This window comes from Acomys minous, assembly GCF_964271855.1.
Source record: "Acomys minous genome assembly, chromosome: 4".
In the NCBI taxonomy this organism is placed as follows: Eukaryota; Metazoa; Chordata; class Mammalia; order Rodentia; family Muridae; genus Acomys; species Acomys minous.
This window is the reverse complement of record NC_140486.1, coordinates 103,545,583-103,561,518: the sequence shown is the minus strand read 5'-3', so window position 1 is coordinate 103,561,518 and position 15,936 is coordinate 103,545,583. Positions and strand designations below refer to the sequence as shown.

The 15,936-nt window shown below is 45.6% G+C and overlaps 1 protein-coding gene and 1 long non-coding RNA gene across 2 annotated transcripts in view; one reads left to right on the top strand and one right to left on the bottom strand.

The window, feature by feature from the left end:
• Nucleotides 1-9,554, bottom strand: part of BARD1 (BRCA1 associated RING domain 1) — a 65,492-nt gene extending 55,938 nt beyond the window's left edge. Inside the window, exon 1 of the mRNA XM_084779843.1 lies at nucleotides 9,011-9,554. Within this exon, the coding sequence (XP_084635969.1) occupies nucleotides 9,011-9,150 (140 nt within the window). The 5' untranslated portion in view covers nucleotides 9,151-9,554. The remainder of the gene's footprint in view (nucleotides 1-9,010) is intronic.
• Nucleotides 9,148-15,936, top strand: part of LOC311596431 — a 222,000-nt gene continuing 215,211 nt past the window's right edge. The window contains exon 1 of the long non-coding RNA XR_014778834.1: nucleotides 9,148-9,275. This is a non-coding gene — a long non-coding RNA (uncharacterized lncRNA). The remainder of the gene's footprint in view (nucleotides 9,276-15,936) is intronic.

Below are 15,936 nucleotides of genomic sequence, written 5' to 3'. Positions count from 1 at the left end.
CTTTAACCTGAAGAAGAAAAAAAAAACAACAAAATGCTGCACTTGCCCCACTCTGTTCCACCATCTCCCCCAACTGAACTAAGTGCTCTCTAGTAAGTTCCATCCTTGCCATCTTACAATTGGCTGGCACCTCAGCAAACCTCCCCTGAGTGCTTTCTTCTTTCTCCTCCCTGACCTCTCCATGGAGTTACACTGCGCTCATCTTCCGGAAGCCTCCTTTCCACTGAGTCTAATTTTCCTACAACACATCCAGCTGGTGATTTCAGCACTGCCTTGGCTGCGTCCCTTTACTATCCGTGTCAGCAGATCTCCATGATGCAGTCAGTCCAAGGCTACTGGCTTTCTCTGGTACTGCTGAAGTGAATGTCTGCATTCTGTTTCTAACACTCATATTTCCTTCCTAAGATATATAAGTTATCCTAAGATAGCTCTGAACCTTTTTTATAGGGCTTGCCCTTCACCCTAGCAATATGTTAGCATGCTGACTGCTAATTAGCAGGGGCAAACCATCGATGGAGGTCTATGGTGGCAAGTGCAGTAGGTTTTTTTTTTTCTTTTCTTTTCTTTTTTTCAGTAAAACTAGTCTAATAGTGGACTAGACTGGATCTTTTGAGGTAGTTAACAAAGGAGAAAAGAGGCGGGAAATGTGAGTGAGTTCTGTGAGGGTTCTGGGGTAAGGGGCAGTGAGGGGAATGTGATGATGGCCCAAATAGGAGAAGTAAAGGCAGACACTGTAGGGGCGGAGTTCATCTATTTCAAAGACAGGCTTCAGGGATGGCCAGCCCTCAGTTAAGAAGACACCAAGAAAGAATTTTATCTTACAACTAAGAGATACTAACCAAGATCTTAAATGCACCACACTTTAACTCAATTATTCGAGCTGCAGGAATTTCTGTTGGGTATAATAGATGCTTATAAATAATGAAACTTCAAAACGCCAGCATCATCTAGGTAAGCTTTGAAGAGCTTCCAGAGATTAAGAAATACACTGAACCCACACAGGATCAAGACAGCCAAGACACAGATGAGGCAGATGACCTCCTTACTAAGGAGGCTCTACAGAAGATTGGACAGACACAGATTCATTTGCCGGTGTGGCCTCCGGTCTGTCTCCCATGCTGCACTAGATGACAGGGCACAGGGCAGCACTAATGGGGCTTAGTGTTTCAAAAAAAACCCAAAAAACAAACAAAAACACAAACAAACAAATTCTAACCCTATTTTCTATGACATACAAATATGCTACCAAAAATTGCAGCGAAGACACTTGCTTGGCAAGGGTGTTTAAAAACTCCATACCTTTAAAAAGTCAGGATTACAACTCTCTTTCAACTACACTCACACTTCTCCAACCATGTGTAGCAGATTTGCAAAGATCAGTGCATTATAACTTAAGAGACAGACTAAAACAGTGAGAACAGGCAATTCTAAAACAATCCTACTGTCTTAAGGTTTCTATTGCTGCAATGAAACACTATGACCAAAAGCAGCAAGTTGGGGAGGAAAGGGATTATTCAACTGCGTCCATGTTGCAGTTTATCACCAAAGGGAAGTCAGGACAGGAATTCAAACAGGGCCAGATCCTGGTGGCAGGAGCTGATGCAGAGGCCACAGAGAGTGCTGCTTACTGGCTTGCTTCCCATGCTTGCTCTGGGAACTGCGAGCTCTCACAGAACTCAGGACCACCTGCCCAGAGGCAGAACCATCCATAATGGGCTCGGCCCTCCCCTATCAATCACTAATTAAGAAAATGCCTTACAGACAGATCTTACAGAGGCATTCCCTCAATTAAGGTTCTCCCCTTTCAGATAACTCTAGCTTGTGTGTCAAGTTGACATAAGACCAGCCAGCACACCTACTGATAAAATTTTCTTTGCAAAGGAAAACTGAATTCAATTGAGATTATACTAATGGAGCAGAACTGTTTAACTGAATGGCTCCCCTAAACTCCCATGAGGTACCAACTGCTAGTTAATATTAGATAGAACAAGGACTCCAGTGCTCTTACATGTTAGGGTATCCTGGAGGTATTTTTAAGTTACAGATCAGTGTGTTTAACATGATTGTACAACCTTCCCAAGCTAATTAAGCAATGTGTAACACTTCCCTTTAAGAGAGCAAGAGAGAAAGTAAATGAGAACTACTGAATGCATTTGGCTTAGGCTATGTGTTTGTCTGAGACACTCTTGCTGACTAGTTCAGACAACCTCAACTCACAACGCTCCTGCTTCTGCCAAATGCTGTGACCACGGACATGAACCGTCACGCCCAAATAAGCATGCTACTCCTTGTGGCTGTTCTTCCCTTTCATTGAAGATTCTTTTCTCACACATATCCTGATGATGGTTTCTGCTCCCTCTACTCCTCCCAGGTCCTTCCCACCTCCCTTCTCATCCAGATCCACCCCCTTTCTGTCTCTCATTAGAGAGTAACAAGCTTCTGAGGGATGATAGTAAAATAAGATAAACCAAAACCAAGGCAGAATAGGACAAAACCAGCCAACAGAAGGCAAAGAGGCCAGGAGAAGGCACAAGAAACCTACTCATTCACATACTCGGGATTTCTATAAAACCACTAAACGATGCCATAGAGGATCTGGTATGGACCGGTGCAGGGCCTGTGCATGCTGCCTCAATTGCGTCCTTGGTGTCCTCCATCCCCCTGGCTCTTACACTCTTTCTGCCTCCTCTCCCTCAGGGTTCCCTGAGCTCTGAGAAAAGGGGTCTGATGGAGACATCCCATTTAGGGCTGAGTGGTCCACAGTCTCTACTCTCTGCGTCTTGTCTGGCTGTGGTTCTGGGCATTTGTTCCCACCTGCTTCTCTGATGATGGCTGAGCAAGGCACTCATCCGCTTCCCTGGCTGGAGAGTCTCTTTGTGACTATTTTATATGTCAGATTCAGGTAAAGCACATGGGGAAACTTTACATTTGGATTTAATTGCTTAGTGTCAGCAAATGTTGAATGAATGAGACAGTTATCCCAAAAGTAAATGCACAGCAGAATTCTAGTAATGACTAATTATAGTAGATCCTATCCTAGGAGAATCCGCTGTGCAAGCCCCAGTGGCTATCCTGTAGGCCCGACCAAACAGTGTTGAGTCTGTCTTCTGGTCCCTTCCCGCCCAAGCTCAACAACGTCTAAGCAACCGCTGCTCTTGGCTGTCTTTGAAAGCTTCGTCCCTTTCATCTGCTATCCGAATGCAGTGTTTCAAGGCTCACATCTAGCCATCCCCTTCTTCCCTTCTCCTTTTCTAGAAATAGAGTTCAGTCACATGCCCTCTCATCTGTCCACTGTCATTGTCTAACGACTCGTCTGAGCCCAGCCTGCTTACCGGTGATACCTCCGCTTGTGGTACAAAGGAGAGAATAAAAGCATCCAGCCGCACTCGGTAGCATGCGCCAGCAATCCTATCAGTAGGGAGGCTGAGGACTGAGACTCGGGGAGTGTGAGACCAACCTGAGCAACATAACGAGACCTTGTCTTAAAATTAAATAAAGGAAAAGGTGCCCCATATGTCTGATAAATTTCTCTAGAAGTCACAAGCCCTATATAACACCAGCTGGGCCTTCTCCCATAATGGAACTGCATGTATGGTAGTTTTTCCTCTCCAAATCTCAGAAGTCAGACTGACCTACTCGTACATGTGCCTTGAGGCCACATCACTGTTCAGTATCAGTAATTAACACTAGAAACCAATGGAGGATCCTCTTGTGCTCTTGGGGAATTTTAAGTAGGTCATCTGGTATTGCCACTTTGAAACAGGGACTTACTTTCCCTAATTTTTTTCATTCATTACTTTAACACTAACTAAGAAACATTATATCTGGCACCATGGCTAAAAATGTGAGCCTGTCTTTATGAGAAATATATCATAATTGAAGGAGGCAGACACCAAGCAAGTGACACATAAATAAATTCTAGACTGGAGGATATGGTGCAAGCTGGGCACTAACAATCTGTACCCCATTTACATATATGGTACATTTTTATTAAGAGCTTTAAACAATGCTAATAATTATTAAGTCTGTAAACTGTAGACAGCTGTAAAAGTCAATTCAATGCTGGGCACAGTGGCGCGCCACCCATAATCCCAGCAGTCGGGGAGGCAGAGGCAGAGTCAAGTGGATCTCTGTGAGTCCAAGCCAGCCTGGTCTACAAAGTGAGTCCAGGTCAGCCAAGGCTGCACACAGAAACCCTGTCTTGAAAAACAAACAAAGAAACAAAGCCAATTCCTTTATGCTGATCATTTGCTAGTTAAGGACACAGAACTCCAGGAAGGCCACATGAATTGCCTTCCTTAGGAAGTTAACTGTGCTGGTTTTTCTCTTTAATTGTCAATTAGATACAACCTAGAGTTACTTGGGTCAAGGAAACATCAATTGAAAAGCTGCCTTACCAGATTGGCTACTGAGCTGATTGACACCATCCCTAGGCAGTTGGGCCTGGGTTGGATAAGTAAGGCAGCTGAGCTCAGGTTAGAGAGCAGGCAGTACCCCATAGTTTCTACCAGACCGACTTCTGGCTTTCGGTCTTGTGTTCCTGCCCTGGTCTCCCTCACTGACAGACCCTTTCCTAGAAGTGTAAACTAATGTAAATCCCTTCATCCCCAAATTGCTTTTGGTCATGGTGTTTAATCACCACTCTTAGCATACAGTCATTGGCTAGTATTTCCACAACCGCCACCATCACCACTGTGACCAATGGCCCTAATGACACAAACCTACCCACATCTCAAAGACACAACTGCAAATAAAGCCCAGCAGCTCTCCTCCGCCACACGGACCTAAACAATCCTCCACATCTCCTGGGCCTTCATAACATACCCTGAACTGTATATCCTTTGTATGCCTTAAAAGTGAGCACATATGCCTTATGGGCAGAAAATGCATTGCCGCTACTACGCCTGGGTGATTTTTTTGTTCTAATGAATAACCAACCAGTGCCACAGCAAACCAAAGGGAGCAATCATCCTACTTAAGGACCACTGGCCTATAGGAATCACTCTTCACTCTCAAGATTCAAAACTCCTAAAGAGAGGCAAAAGCTGAATGCTGGAGTCAGGACATCTGTGCTTTATTTTGAGGACATTCACATAGAGCATGTACATCACAGGCAATCTTAATAGGAAGAAAACGACGTGAACAAAGAGTGATGACACTGACCCAGGCTCTGAAGCTGGGCTGGGCTGGAGGCAGGTGTCTATCCGTCTTCTTTCATTTGTATGTGTACTAGCAAGCATGGTGTACATGTGTGGATTCGAATGTGTAGGTGCATACCTAGGCCAGCCTCAATCATTTTACCTCATCTTTTGAGACAATCTTTTACTTAGCCTGGAGAAAACCATTTCAGCCATACTGCTGACCAGCAAGCCCCTGAGACCCACCTGTCTCCCCAAGCCCACCCCCACCAGCACATTAGGGTTACAGAAGTGCACAGCCAGCCTCACTGGTACACAGAAGCTGAGGATTTGAATTCGAGTGCTCGTGCACAAACGCTTTAACCACTGAGCAGCCTTCCCAGGCCCTAGAATCCATGTATAGTGAGTGCTATGGTCCCAGCTCTCTCAAGGCTGAGGCTGGACGATGATCCTAAATGTAAAGCCAGCATGGACTACATAGCAAGATCCTATACCTGAACCCTCCCCCAAAAAAGACAAAAGAAAGCCAGGTGCACACCTATAATCACTCTATTTGGGTGGCTAAGGCAGGAGGCTTACTATGCGTTTGAGGCCACCCTGAGCTTCACAGTTGAGTACCAGGACAGTCTGAACTACACAGTGAGACTACACCTGTGTGGGCGTACACATATATAAGATATATAAATATCTTATATATTCCTTTTAGGGATAACTTGAAAAAAGAAACCAACTATCTTCAAAGTTATGATTACTTTTTAAGCTCCCCTAAAGTGATATTTTTTTAAAAAACACAAATACAACTGGCATAAAAAGCCCAACCCTCCCCACACAAAAATATCCCTAGAAGTACCTAATTCATTTTCATTCACAAAGCAGCATCTCAGGACACCTGGAGCTCAGACAGGGCGGTTCCTATATGCATTTCCTGTGTCCTTAGGAGCACATTAGTACTCTGCTTTCTGCCAGCCTCTCAAATAATAAGGTCTTCCTGCTTCCTTTCCCCCAATCTTTAAATAGCTTCTATTTGGCTGTGAAGCTTGGCCCTAACACAAATGTCACATCTGGCCTCTTGAACACTTTCACCAGCCTCACCTTGAAGCCAGTCATGTTAAAGGTCAGGAAAGGATGCCCTGTAACGTAGCCAGTCCACTCCAAGAACAAGCCATGCTTGCTACAAAACAGAGCCAATGTGCTGCGCAAGACAGGTGACAGCTGGGAACACCAGATAGATGACAGCTGCAGGCTGAGTGTGAGGGTAATCGGGGTAATCACCAGCCTACTGAGGAGAACTCTGAAGCTCTGTATAAGGACATACACAACTTCAACTAACGTGACACTCTGGGTGATGGTGAGCTGAGGCGAGCAGCAGACCGTCCAGGGTTGTTCCTTTCGAGCAGTAGGAGGGGAGAGGAAGAGAAAGCTTGAGAAACAGGGAAAAAAGGAAAAAGAAGCACTCCTAATGTGATAGAAATCATTTCCTGTGGAATGCAAAACCATATGCTCAAAGGGTCTTTAAACTTAAGTTTCCTTTGTCAAAACTGAGATGGAAGCTGGACACGGTGGCATACATCTGTCACCCTAGTGCTAAGGAGGCTACAGCAGGAGATAATTTAACTGAAAGATAGCACAGGCACATAATATGTTCCAGGCAAGCCTAGGCTACATAGCAAGTCACTGAATCAACAGAAAAAGGAACAATACAAAACTGAGGCGTTGCCTCTGGGCCAAATCAAGCCAACAACCTGCTTTACTACAGCCCTCAAAAAAAGAACGTTTTTCTACTTTGGGTTTGGTTTGGTTTTTGAGACAGAGTCTCACTATGTAGTCCTGGCTGGCCTGGAACTCAATGTAGACACTAGAAACTCAGAGAGGCAACCATCTGATTGTAACTGCCTCCTGCCCCCTGAGATTAAAGGCATAAGCCACCCACTCCCAGCCTATTTTAACCTTTTAAAAGAAAGAAAAGAGAGACAATTTGTGGCTACAAAAAGCCTAAGTAACATTTGTTGACACTTCATAGAAAAAGTTTCAAAGTCTTATATGAAATTATATCCTCTAACAGTTAAATTTAGTTCATCTAATATGCTAATAAAAAGAAAAAACACAGAAATCCCATATTCTCTGGTCAACTGGATAAGATACATTAAAGTCTGGGCCTAATTACTGCTGTCTACCTTCAGGACCTTAACTCTTATGGAAAGCTCACTTAGGTAAGAAGAGTTGGCAATTGATAATGAGGAAAAATAATGTTTAATTTTAGAACAATCTATAGATTATGAATGTATATTACCTAGTCAGTCTCTTCCAAATGATTTCACAAGCAGACAAAAACATTTTTTTCATCACACCTTTCTGTTACCATTTTCGGTAATCACCACAGGGCACAATTTACATGTATTTACTTTTTTCCCCCTCTTCCAAAGAATAGAATCTTTGGGACCCTGAGGCAAAGTAACAAGAACACTGGGATATTTGTCTGTTTTGCTTACTGACGAGTTCTCCAGACTCAGAACACTGTCTGGCATGTCTGAAGTGTCCAATAAATGTTAACTATCAAATTGTATTGTTAAGAAAATAACACAGCCCAGGTGGTGGCACATGCCTGTAATCCCAGTACTCAGGGAGGCAGAGGCAGGCAGATTTCTGTGAGTTCGTGGCCAGCCTGGTCTACAAATCGAGTCCAGGACAGCCAAGACTACATACACACAGAGAAACTTTTGACTCCAAATCAAACACACAGAAGTAAGTAAAATAACACATGCATAAACAAGTCATTTTTTACTGAGGTACAGAGAGGACCAAAGATTTGACTGGAACCTGCACTCAGGTGGTCAGATGGAAAGGCTGTCTCCATGTGAGTGTCTAACTTTGGTTCAACTATTTAGAGTAGGGGTTCTCAACCCTCCCTAATACTGCAACCTTTTAATATAGTTCCCTGTGGTGTGGTGACACCCCCCCCCAACCATAAAACTATTTTGCTGCTACTTCATGACTTTAATTTTGCTACTGAGCAGTGTCTCAGTTCCTAAGATCATCAGAAATGTGTTCTCCAACGGTGGCGGCGCCCCACAGGTGGAGAACCGTTGATTTCAAAGGTGAGCCATCACTGGCTTCTGCTGTTCCAACTACAAGTTCAGTTTCTACGCCCGGAAGGATGATCCACATGCTTTAGGAAAACATCTGCACAGCTCGAAAATGTCTTCACACTACCAGAACTGTCACTCTTCTAAGAAGTATAATGCCATTCTTTCAGATATTAAAATTTTGTAAATAATAATACTGAAAAATTTGGTGGCAGTTAACTAAAAGGAAAAAAAAAGTGTAGCACCTTAACACTGCAGTAACTGAGTGCTAGAGGCTGAAGGATCACCATCTACTACTGCCAAAGAGAAAAAAGGAAAAGGAAGGGCATTTCCTGGGTCCTATTCGACAAACAGCTATGGGTAAGAAAATACCACTCACTAGAGAGTATTTCGGACAGAATAAAATCCATGAGAGGGAATGTAAGAGATAATCTTTCCATCGAAGTTGGATGTCTATCATACCGCTGTCGTCCAACTACCCCAAACAGGTCCCTAGACCCTCCCGCCCCCCACCCTCTATACCGAGGCTCCTACTAGTAAAAAGGACCAAAAGGTCAGCCTCAAAGAGGCTGTTCTGGCCCGCCTTAGCCCCGCCCAGCTCCGAGAGTCACCTTCGGGGAAGGGCCTGTGAACAGTTTTAGCCACGCCCCCAAAGCAGCTCTCCCGCGAAAATTCGAAAAGTGCCGTTTGAATCCAGTTTGCTGCAAGTGACTGTAAAGGTCACTCAGAAAGCACAGGGACAGGGACAGGGAGAGGCAGGCGACACCGGGTCGCTAGGCCGGTGCTTACCAGCGCGAGCAGCGCAGCAGCTTCTCCAGGCGGATAAGCGCCGCGCGGCTGTGGGCCCAGGGCCCGTCGGCAGCCGGCTCTCCAGCGGGCACCGGAGGAGGCTTGTTGCCGGAGCAGACCCTCGGACGCCGGCGCGACATTCCCTCGGAGGGGGCAGCGGAGGTCAGGTCTGCTGGAGCGCCGCACCCGCTGGTCACCGCCGTATCCCGCCGCGCGCAGAGTTCCAGAGCCGGTGGGACGCCAGTGGCGGGGCTGCCGAAACGCGGTAAAATTCCCGGGGATGAAGGGGCGCGGCTTGAGGCCACGCCTCAGGGGTGGGGGGCGGAGTTTCAAGAGTGCGGTCAGTGTCTCGGAAGTGGAAGGGCGGGGCTTGAGGCCACGCCCTCAGGAGTCCTGGGCGGGACTGTGGAAATGGAGGTTCCCTGGGCACCCCGCTGAGGAGGTAAAGGTCAAGGACCTCAAGCCCTGGGAGGCGGAACATAACGCGCTCAAACTTCCTGGGCGCGAAACCGAGCGGCCACGCCTCCAGCGCCTTGGCGGAGCTCCCCTTGGATTTCAACCCCAGCAGGGCCTGTTTACCTACCCGGAAGTCGGATTCTGGAGCCCCCCACCCCCACCCCCGCCCCCGACAGCCTCAGAAATTCATCGCTGAAGCTATAGGAAAGTGTGATTATTTTCTCTGTTGAACTTGGGAAAGCTTTTCCAGTGACAACAGAAATACTACCTTTTATATGAGAAAGTCTTATTTTTTTTTCTCCTTGCAGTCTAATTTTAACTAGCTGTAAATATCCGGTCAAGGGCATGTCTTAGAAGTTCCGGTTTGCTTTTAAAATAGGAAAAAATTGCCAGCCGGGTGCGGTGGCACATGCCTGTAATCCCAGCACTCGGGGAGGCAGAGGCAGGCAGATCTCTGTGGTCTACAAAGAGAGTCCAGGACAGCCAGGCTACACAGAGAAACATTTATATATAAGAATAAGCTAATGATAGATTAGAGGTACCAGATATTATGTTGTAGAGTTTATTAAATGAGCATGGGGGGGAGGGAGAAGGGAAAAGGGAGGGACACCCCAGAGAGGGACAGAGACAGAGGAAGAGAAGGGAGAGAGAAGAAGAGTAAGATGGAGTAGAAACAGTAAGAGGAAGTAGAAAGAGGGTCACGTGAACAGTTTGTCTTTTTATGTGGCCCTGGGCAAGACCACGCCTCCGTGGCAGGTAAGGAATGACATTGCAGGTAGGTGGGCTGAAGCAGAATCCTAACAGAAACCCTGTCTTGAAAAACCAGAAATAAAGCATAAAGGCAGACCGCTGTGAGTTCAAGGCCAGCCTGGTCTACAAAGCAAGTCCAGGACAGCCAAGACTAACACAGAGAGACCCTGTCTCGAGAAAAAAAAAAAGAAAAGCATAAAATGTTCTGTTTGCTTAACATCCCCAGATGCCTCTGTTTCCCCAATATTGTTGCTACAACCTTCCTACTGGAATCCATACATCTACCTAGGCCTCTCTAAAGCCATCTAAAACATTCCCAAACACAAAATTAATCTTGACACTACCCTGATTAAACTCTAAACGTCGCCTGAGTTGGGCGCGCCTTTAATCCTAGCGCAGGGGAAGGGGTAGTGGGCAGGGCAGATGGATCTCTGAGTTCAAGGCCAGACTGGTCTACAGAGTTCCAAAACAGCCAAGGCCACACAGAGAAGCCCTGTTTGAAGAAACCAAAATAAATAAATAAATAAAACTCTAGATGTGGTAAGGTGCCCTGCCATTGTTCTCCCATGGGGTTTTTCTTCATAAAAGCCTCTGTTTTGCTGCCTCTGGGCTTTTACACAAAGGCTCGCTTGGAACCTGCAATTTCTTAAGCAGGAATCCTTCAGATCTCAGCTCAAACGTAAGTGGGTGAAAGGTTTCCCCGATCCTCCACTTAGATTCTTCTAGGTACTTTTTACCTCACAGTTCATAGCATGTAGCTTTATGGGCGTGTTTGCTCCTGTAGCCCCAAATCCCAAAAGACCAGAGAGCCACTACATCTGGCCTCTTTCTTAGCATCGGGCCAGCATCATGAAGCTCCAATAGAGCTGAGGATGTGGATTCCTGCACTGTACGAGCCTGGTCTATTATTTATTTATATCTGCTTCAAGCCTCATCTGACACACTACATACAACTTGAGACTGAAGACCACATGGGACCGAATCACTGTGTCTGCCCCACATTCATGAACGGAAGCCCTAGCTACTGAAGAGTTAGCATTTGGAAGCAGTGCCCTGTGGAAGCACCTAGGTTAAAGTGAGACTTTGAGGGTGGGGCTGATGACCTAGCCTGCCTCCATCTTAGGCTTGAAAGCTATCTTAGAGTAAAAACAAACCAGGTACATTCCTGTTCATCATCAAACTTTTTTTTCTCAAGGATTGGGCTATGCCCAGCCTGTAAGGTTAATTACAAATGGTTCCCTACTGGCTGTTCCAGAAATCAGCAACCATAGTTTGTTTCCAAAAGTTGTAGCCATCTTGCAACCCGACCTCTGTTTCAAAAGGTTGTAATGACTTCCTGTGCTATGGGGACCTTATGACCACCTCGCAGTCATTTCTTTGTCTCAGGAGGTCTTTATGCTTATGCTCTGCTCCTGTAACCTCACCTATTTTTCCCACCAAATCTCCCTGAGCTGTAAAAGCTTCATCGTCCCCACATCCAATGCTGACCTCTTAAACCTCTCTTTGGGGGTGGGGGTGGGGGGGTGGGAACGCAGCTCATGTACATGAATAAAAGAGTTGGCTTTAATTAACTTGGCCATAGTGATTTGGGTCGGTGGTCTGTCTCCTCCCATCTCTGGGATTAACAGAAGCACCATAGTCTTCAGTGGAGGAAGAATTGACTCACTTTTTTTACCATGTGAGAGCACAGAACGTAGGGAAGCTCCTCATCAGAGACTGGCCATGCTGACGGTGACCAGGGAATGGCTGTCTTCCAGGCTGTCGTAAGTTCTTGATGTTTTGTCACCAGAATATGATTTTGTAATAGCGGCCCAGCCAAGAGAGGATGCTTGAATCTCACTCAGAAGAGCCAATAAAATAGACAGTAGATAGCTGAAGTAGATGGTGCGGGGGTGGGGGGTGGGGGGAGGTGGGAAGGGTAACAGGGATGGGGATCAGGAAGAGGGGAAGAGATGGGGAGAAAGAACAGAACTTGGTTGGAAGGGCTTCTCTGGGACAGGGGAGGCCCCCAGGAGTCTATGGGGATGACTCTAGCTGAGACTCGAAGCATTGGGGTATATGAAGCCTGAAGTTGCCATCCCCTGTAGCCAGGTGGGACTTCCAATGGAGGGAGGGGGACACCAAGCCACCCATAGAACCTTCAACCCAGTTTGTCCTGCTCACAAGAAGTGTAGGGATTAAGGTGGACCAGAGATTGAGGGAATGACACACCAACGACTGGCCACTTGAGACCCATCCCATGGGAGAGAGCCAACTCCTGTCAGTATTAATGGTACTCTGCTATGCCGACAGACAGGAGCCTAAAATAACTGTCTTCTGAGAGGCTTCATGTAACAGCTGATGGAAACAGATGTAGAGTCCCACAGCCAAACAATAGGCTGAGCTCCAGGAGTTTTGTGGAAGAGTGGGAGGAAGGATTGAAGGAGCCAAAGAGGTCAAAAATACCACAAGAAGACCTATAGAGTCAACTACCCTGGGCCCATCGGGGCTCACAGAGACTGAACCACTAACCAAAGAACATGCATGGGCTGGACCTAGACCCCCTACACTTATGTAGGAGATGTGCAGCTTGGTCATCATGTGGATCCCTTAACAATGGGAGTAGGGGCTGTCCCTGACTCTGTTACCTGTCTTTGGATACCTTTCCTCTACCTGGGCTGCCGTGTCTGGCCCCAGTGAGAGAGGATGTGCTTAGTCCTGCTGTGACTTGTTGTTCCGGAGTGAGTTAGTATCCATGAGGAGCCTCTGTCCTTTAAGTATAAAGGGATGGAGGAATGGGAGAGGAAGGCTGTCAGGGTGGAACTGGAAGGAGAGGAGTGAGGGGGCAGGATCAGGCTGAAAATTGAAATAAAAAAATAAAATGGGATTGGGATAGATGTGAGGACATCTTACTGAGACTCTAGGTAAGAGAGATATAGGAGATGGGGAAATAGAAGGACCCAGAGGGTCCTAGAAACCTACAAGAAGAACATCATGATGAGTGGATCGGGGCCCAGGGAGGGGGGGTCTGTTCAAACTATTGCACTAACCAAGGACAATACAATAGTAAACATCGAACCCCTACTCTGATCTACACAATGGACAGGTCATTCTCCACAGTTATGTGGAGAATGGGGACTGACTTTGACTTGAACTCCGGTGCTCCATATTTGACCACCTCCCCTTGGTGAGGAGGCCTGGTGGCACTCAAAGAAAGAATAAGCAGGATACCAAGATGAGACTTGATAGCCTATGACCATATAGTGGGGGAGGAGGTCCCCCCTCGGTCATAGACCTAGGGGAGAGGAATAAGGTGAAAGCGGGAGGGAGGGAGGGAGGAATGGGAGGATACAAGTAATGGGATAACAATTGAGTTGTAATCTAAATAAATTAATAAAATTTAAAAAATAAAATAAAATGAAGTAATGCAAAAAAAAAATAAATAAGTAAGTAAATAAAATGGGGGGAAGCATTTAGGGTGTGTCTCAGATGTTTGTTGTGAGGCAGGTGTTTTTCTTTCCAGTCCTCCTTTCCCCCCTCAACTTCAGTAGTCCTCTACAAAGGCCCCACAAGTTTCAGTGACTTAACCAAAATTGGACATTTGAGTAGGAGAAGGAGATGAGCAAAACAGAAATCCCACCCCTAATCCCACCTGTCAAGTGATGCTAAGCAGGTACTCTGCCACTGAGCCACATCCCAAGCTCTCCTGTTGGGTCTCATAAAGTAATTAATGAGATGTTAGGACAAGTAAACTAACCATATAGTTTTCTCTAAAACTCAGAGGCACTTGAAAAGTTAGTCCTCAGTCAAGCCATGGCTTACTCTTTGCTAAGCCTTAGCTTAGCTTCAAATGTTAAAACTTAGAAAGCCACTGAAACACTCATGAAATAAATGGATAATATTAGGCCTTAGTCCTACAACAGCCGCACACAGATGTGTTTTTGAGATAGGTTTTGCTATGTAGCCCAAGATGACTTGAACCTTCCAACCTCCTCCCTCGTCCTCTTGAATGCTAGGATCACAGGTTGAGGTCAAATCTTCAGGTCTCTGAACATTAATCGTATCTGAGAAATGGAGAAAATCAGTCATGTAGATTCTTTATCTTATCACTTGAGCATAAGCATGAGTCAGCTATATCGAGAACCATCCAAGAAGTGGTAGCAGCGAGGACAGCCACATACTTCCTGAAGAACAGGGAACACATTTATCAAGTGCCTTTTTAATTATGGCACTACTTAACTGTGATCAGAGTAAATGAAAAGTTTACATTTTGTAAAATACTTTTGGGAGCAGATGACTGCAATTGGCCCATTTCCTCAATATTGTTGAAGCAATTGTGAGGCAAGCGAAGTGAGTTCTTAGTTTCCTGTTTTCTTCCACTCTGCCAAGGCCCGGGCACCTCTCTCTGGGGCTCACATCATTCTCAGCGGCTGTTTAATGGTGACGATAGTAGGCTTAGTAGACAGATAATAGACTGCGAGCATGTGTGTAACATAGCCTTTGTAGGATAAGGTGACCAATAATGGCGGAAATACTAGAATTCCTGGGCGGTAGCAGAGCACTGCACAAGATCTGTTCCACCCCCAAAATAGTGGAGGGCGGTAAGTGACTACTAGAGTTATTCTCTCAGAGGGGGAAAAAAATCTGTACATAAATCTGGTCCATCAGTAATGTGTTACTAAAGCCTTAGTGTATAGCACTTCTCACTTTAAAGGGGTTAAGTGGTTTCCTATTCCCTTTTGGGGTTTTTTTTTTTTTTTTGTTCATAAGAACCAACTGTGTGTACAGAAATTTAGGCTTGTTGCTCCACTTCACTCTGCATGTGCTCCCCAACTAAGCAGTACTCCAAAGTTCCTGAGACTCTCAAAACTAATCATCCTCCCCAAAACTAACACTGTAATCCTAGGAGGATTCTGAGGCATACAAATTGCTCCCTTTAACCTATTTGCCTATCCTACGCTCCCACACTCTTGCACAGCTTCCCCACAGGCCTTCAGTTATCCTCTGGAGAACTTCTGGGTACAAAGGCATCTCAGTCCGGGCCTCTTTCCTGAACTTCACGTTCAATGTCAGGTTAAGGTTTGTTGAAAATTGTCACAACACTAGTACTTTCCTTTACTTGTGTTGTGAAGGATTTTTTTACAAGCAGTAATGCTTTTCTCACGGAGCACAGGTAACAAGAGAAGTGGACATATGGGGTGTCAGACCCTACAGACTTCTCTCCCTCGGAAGGTGAAGACATTTCACCCATCCCTGCCCCCACACTAATTGCTCCCTGGCTTTTCATTCTGGAGTCATGCAGTGGGGTCAACCTCTTTGACATTTTGGGAGTATATTCTCTTTGCCAGATCCAAATGTTATTTGGAAAGATTTTTATGGCCGCAGTGCTGGGATGCAGAGGCAGGTAGATCTTTCAGATGAGGGAGGGCTAGCCTGGTCTTCAGAGTAAGCTCCAGGACAGCCAGGGCTACACAGAGAAACTCTTTCAAAAACAAAACAAGACAAAACCAGAAGAAGGAGGAGGAGGAGGAGGGAAGACTTTTATCAAATTCATGCTGAAGAGGAGGAAGAGGAAGAGAAGGAGGAAGAATAAGAAGAAAAACAAAGTTTGAAAGCAGTTGATTGAAAGCAATCAAGTATGTTAATTAGTGAAAAGAAAAAAAATTCTCACAGAATTTAGAATCATGGTATCTTCTGTGGGCCTCTGAGCTAGCCTTCCTGTGTGAAAAGACTATTAAAAT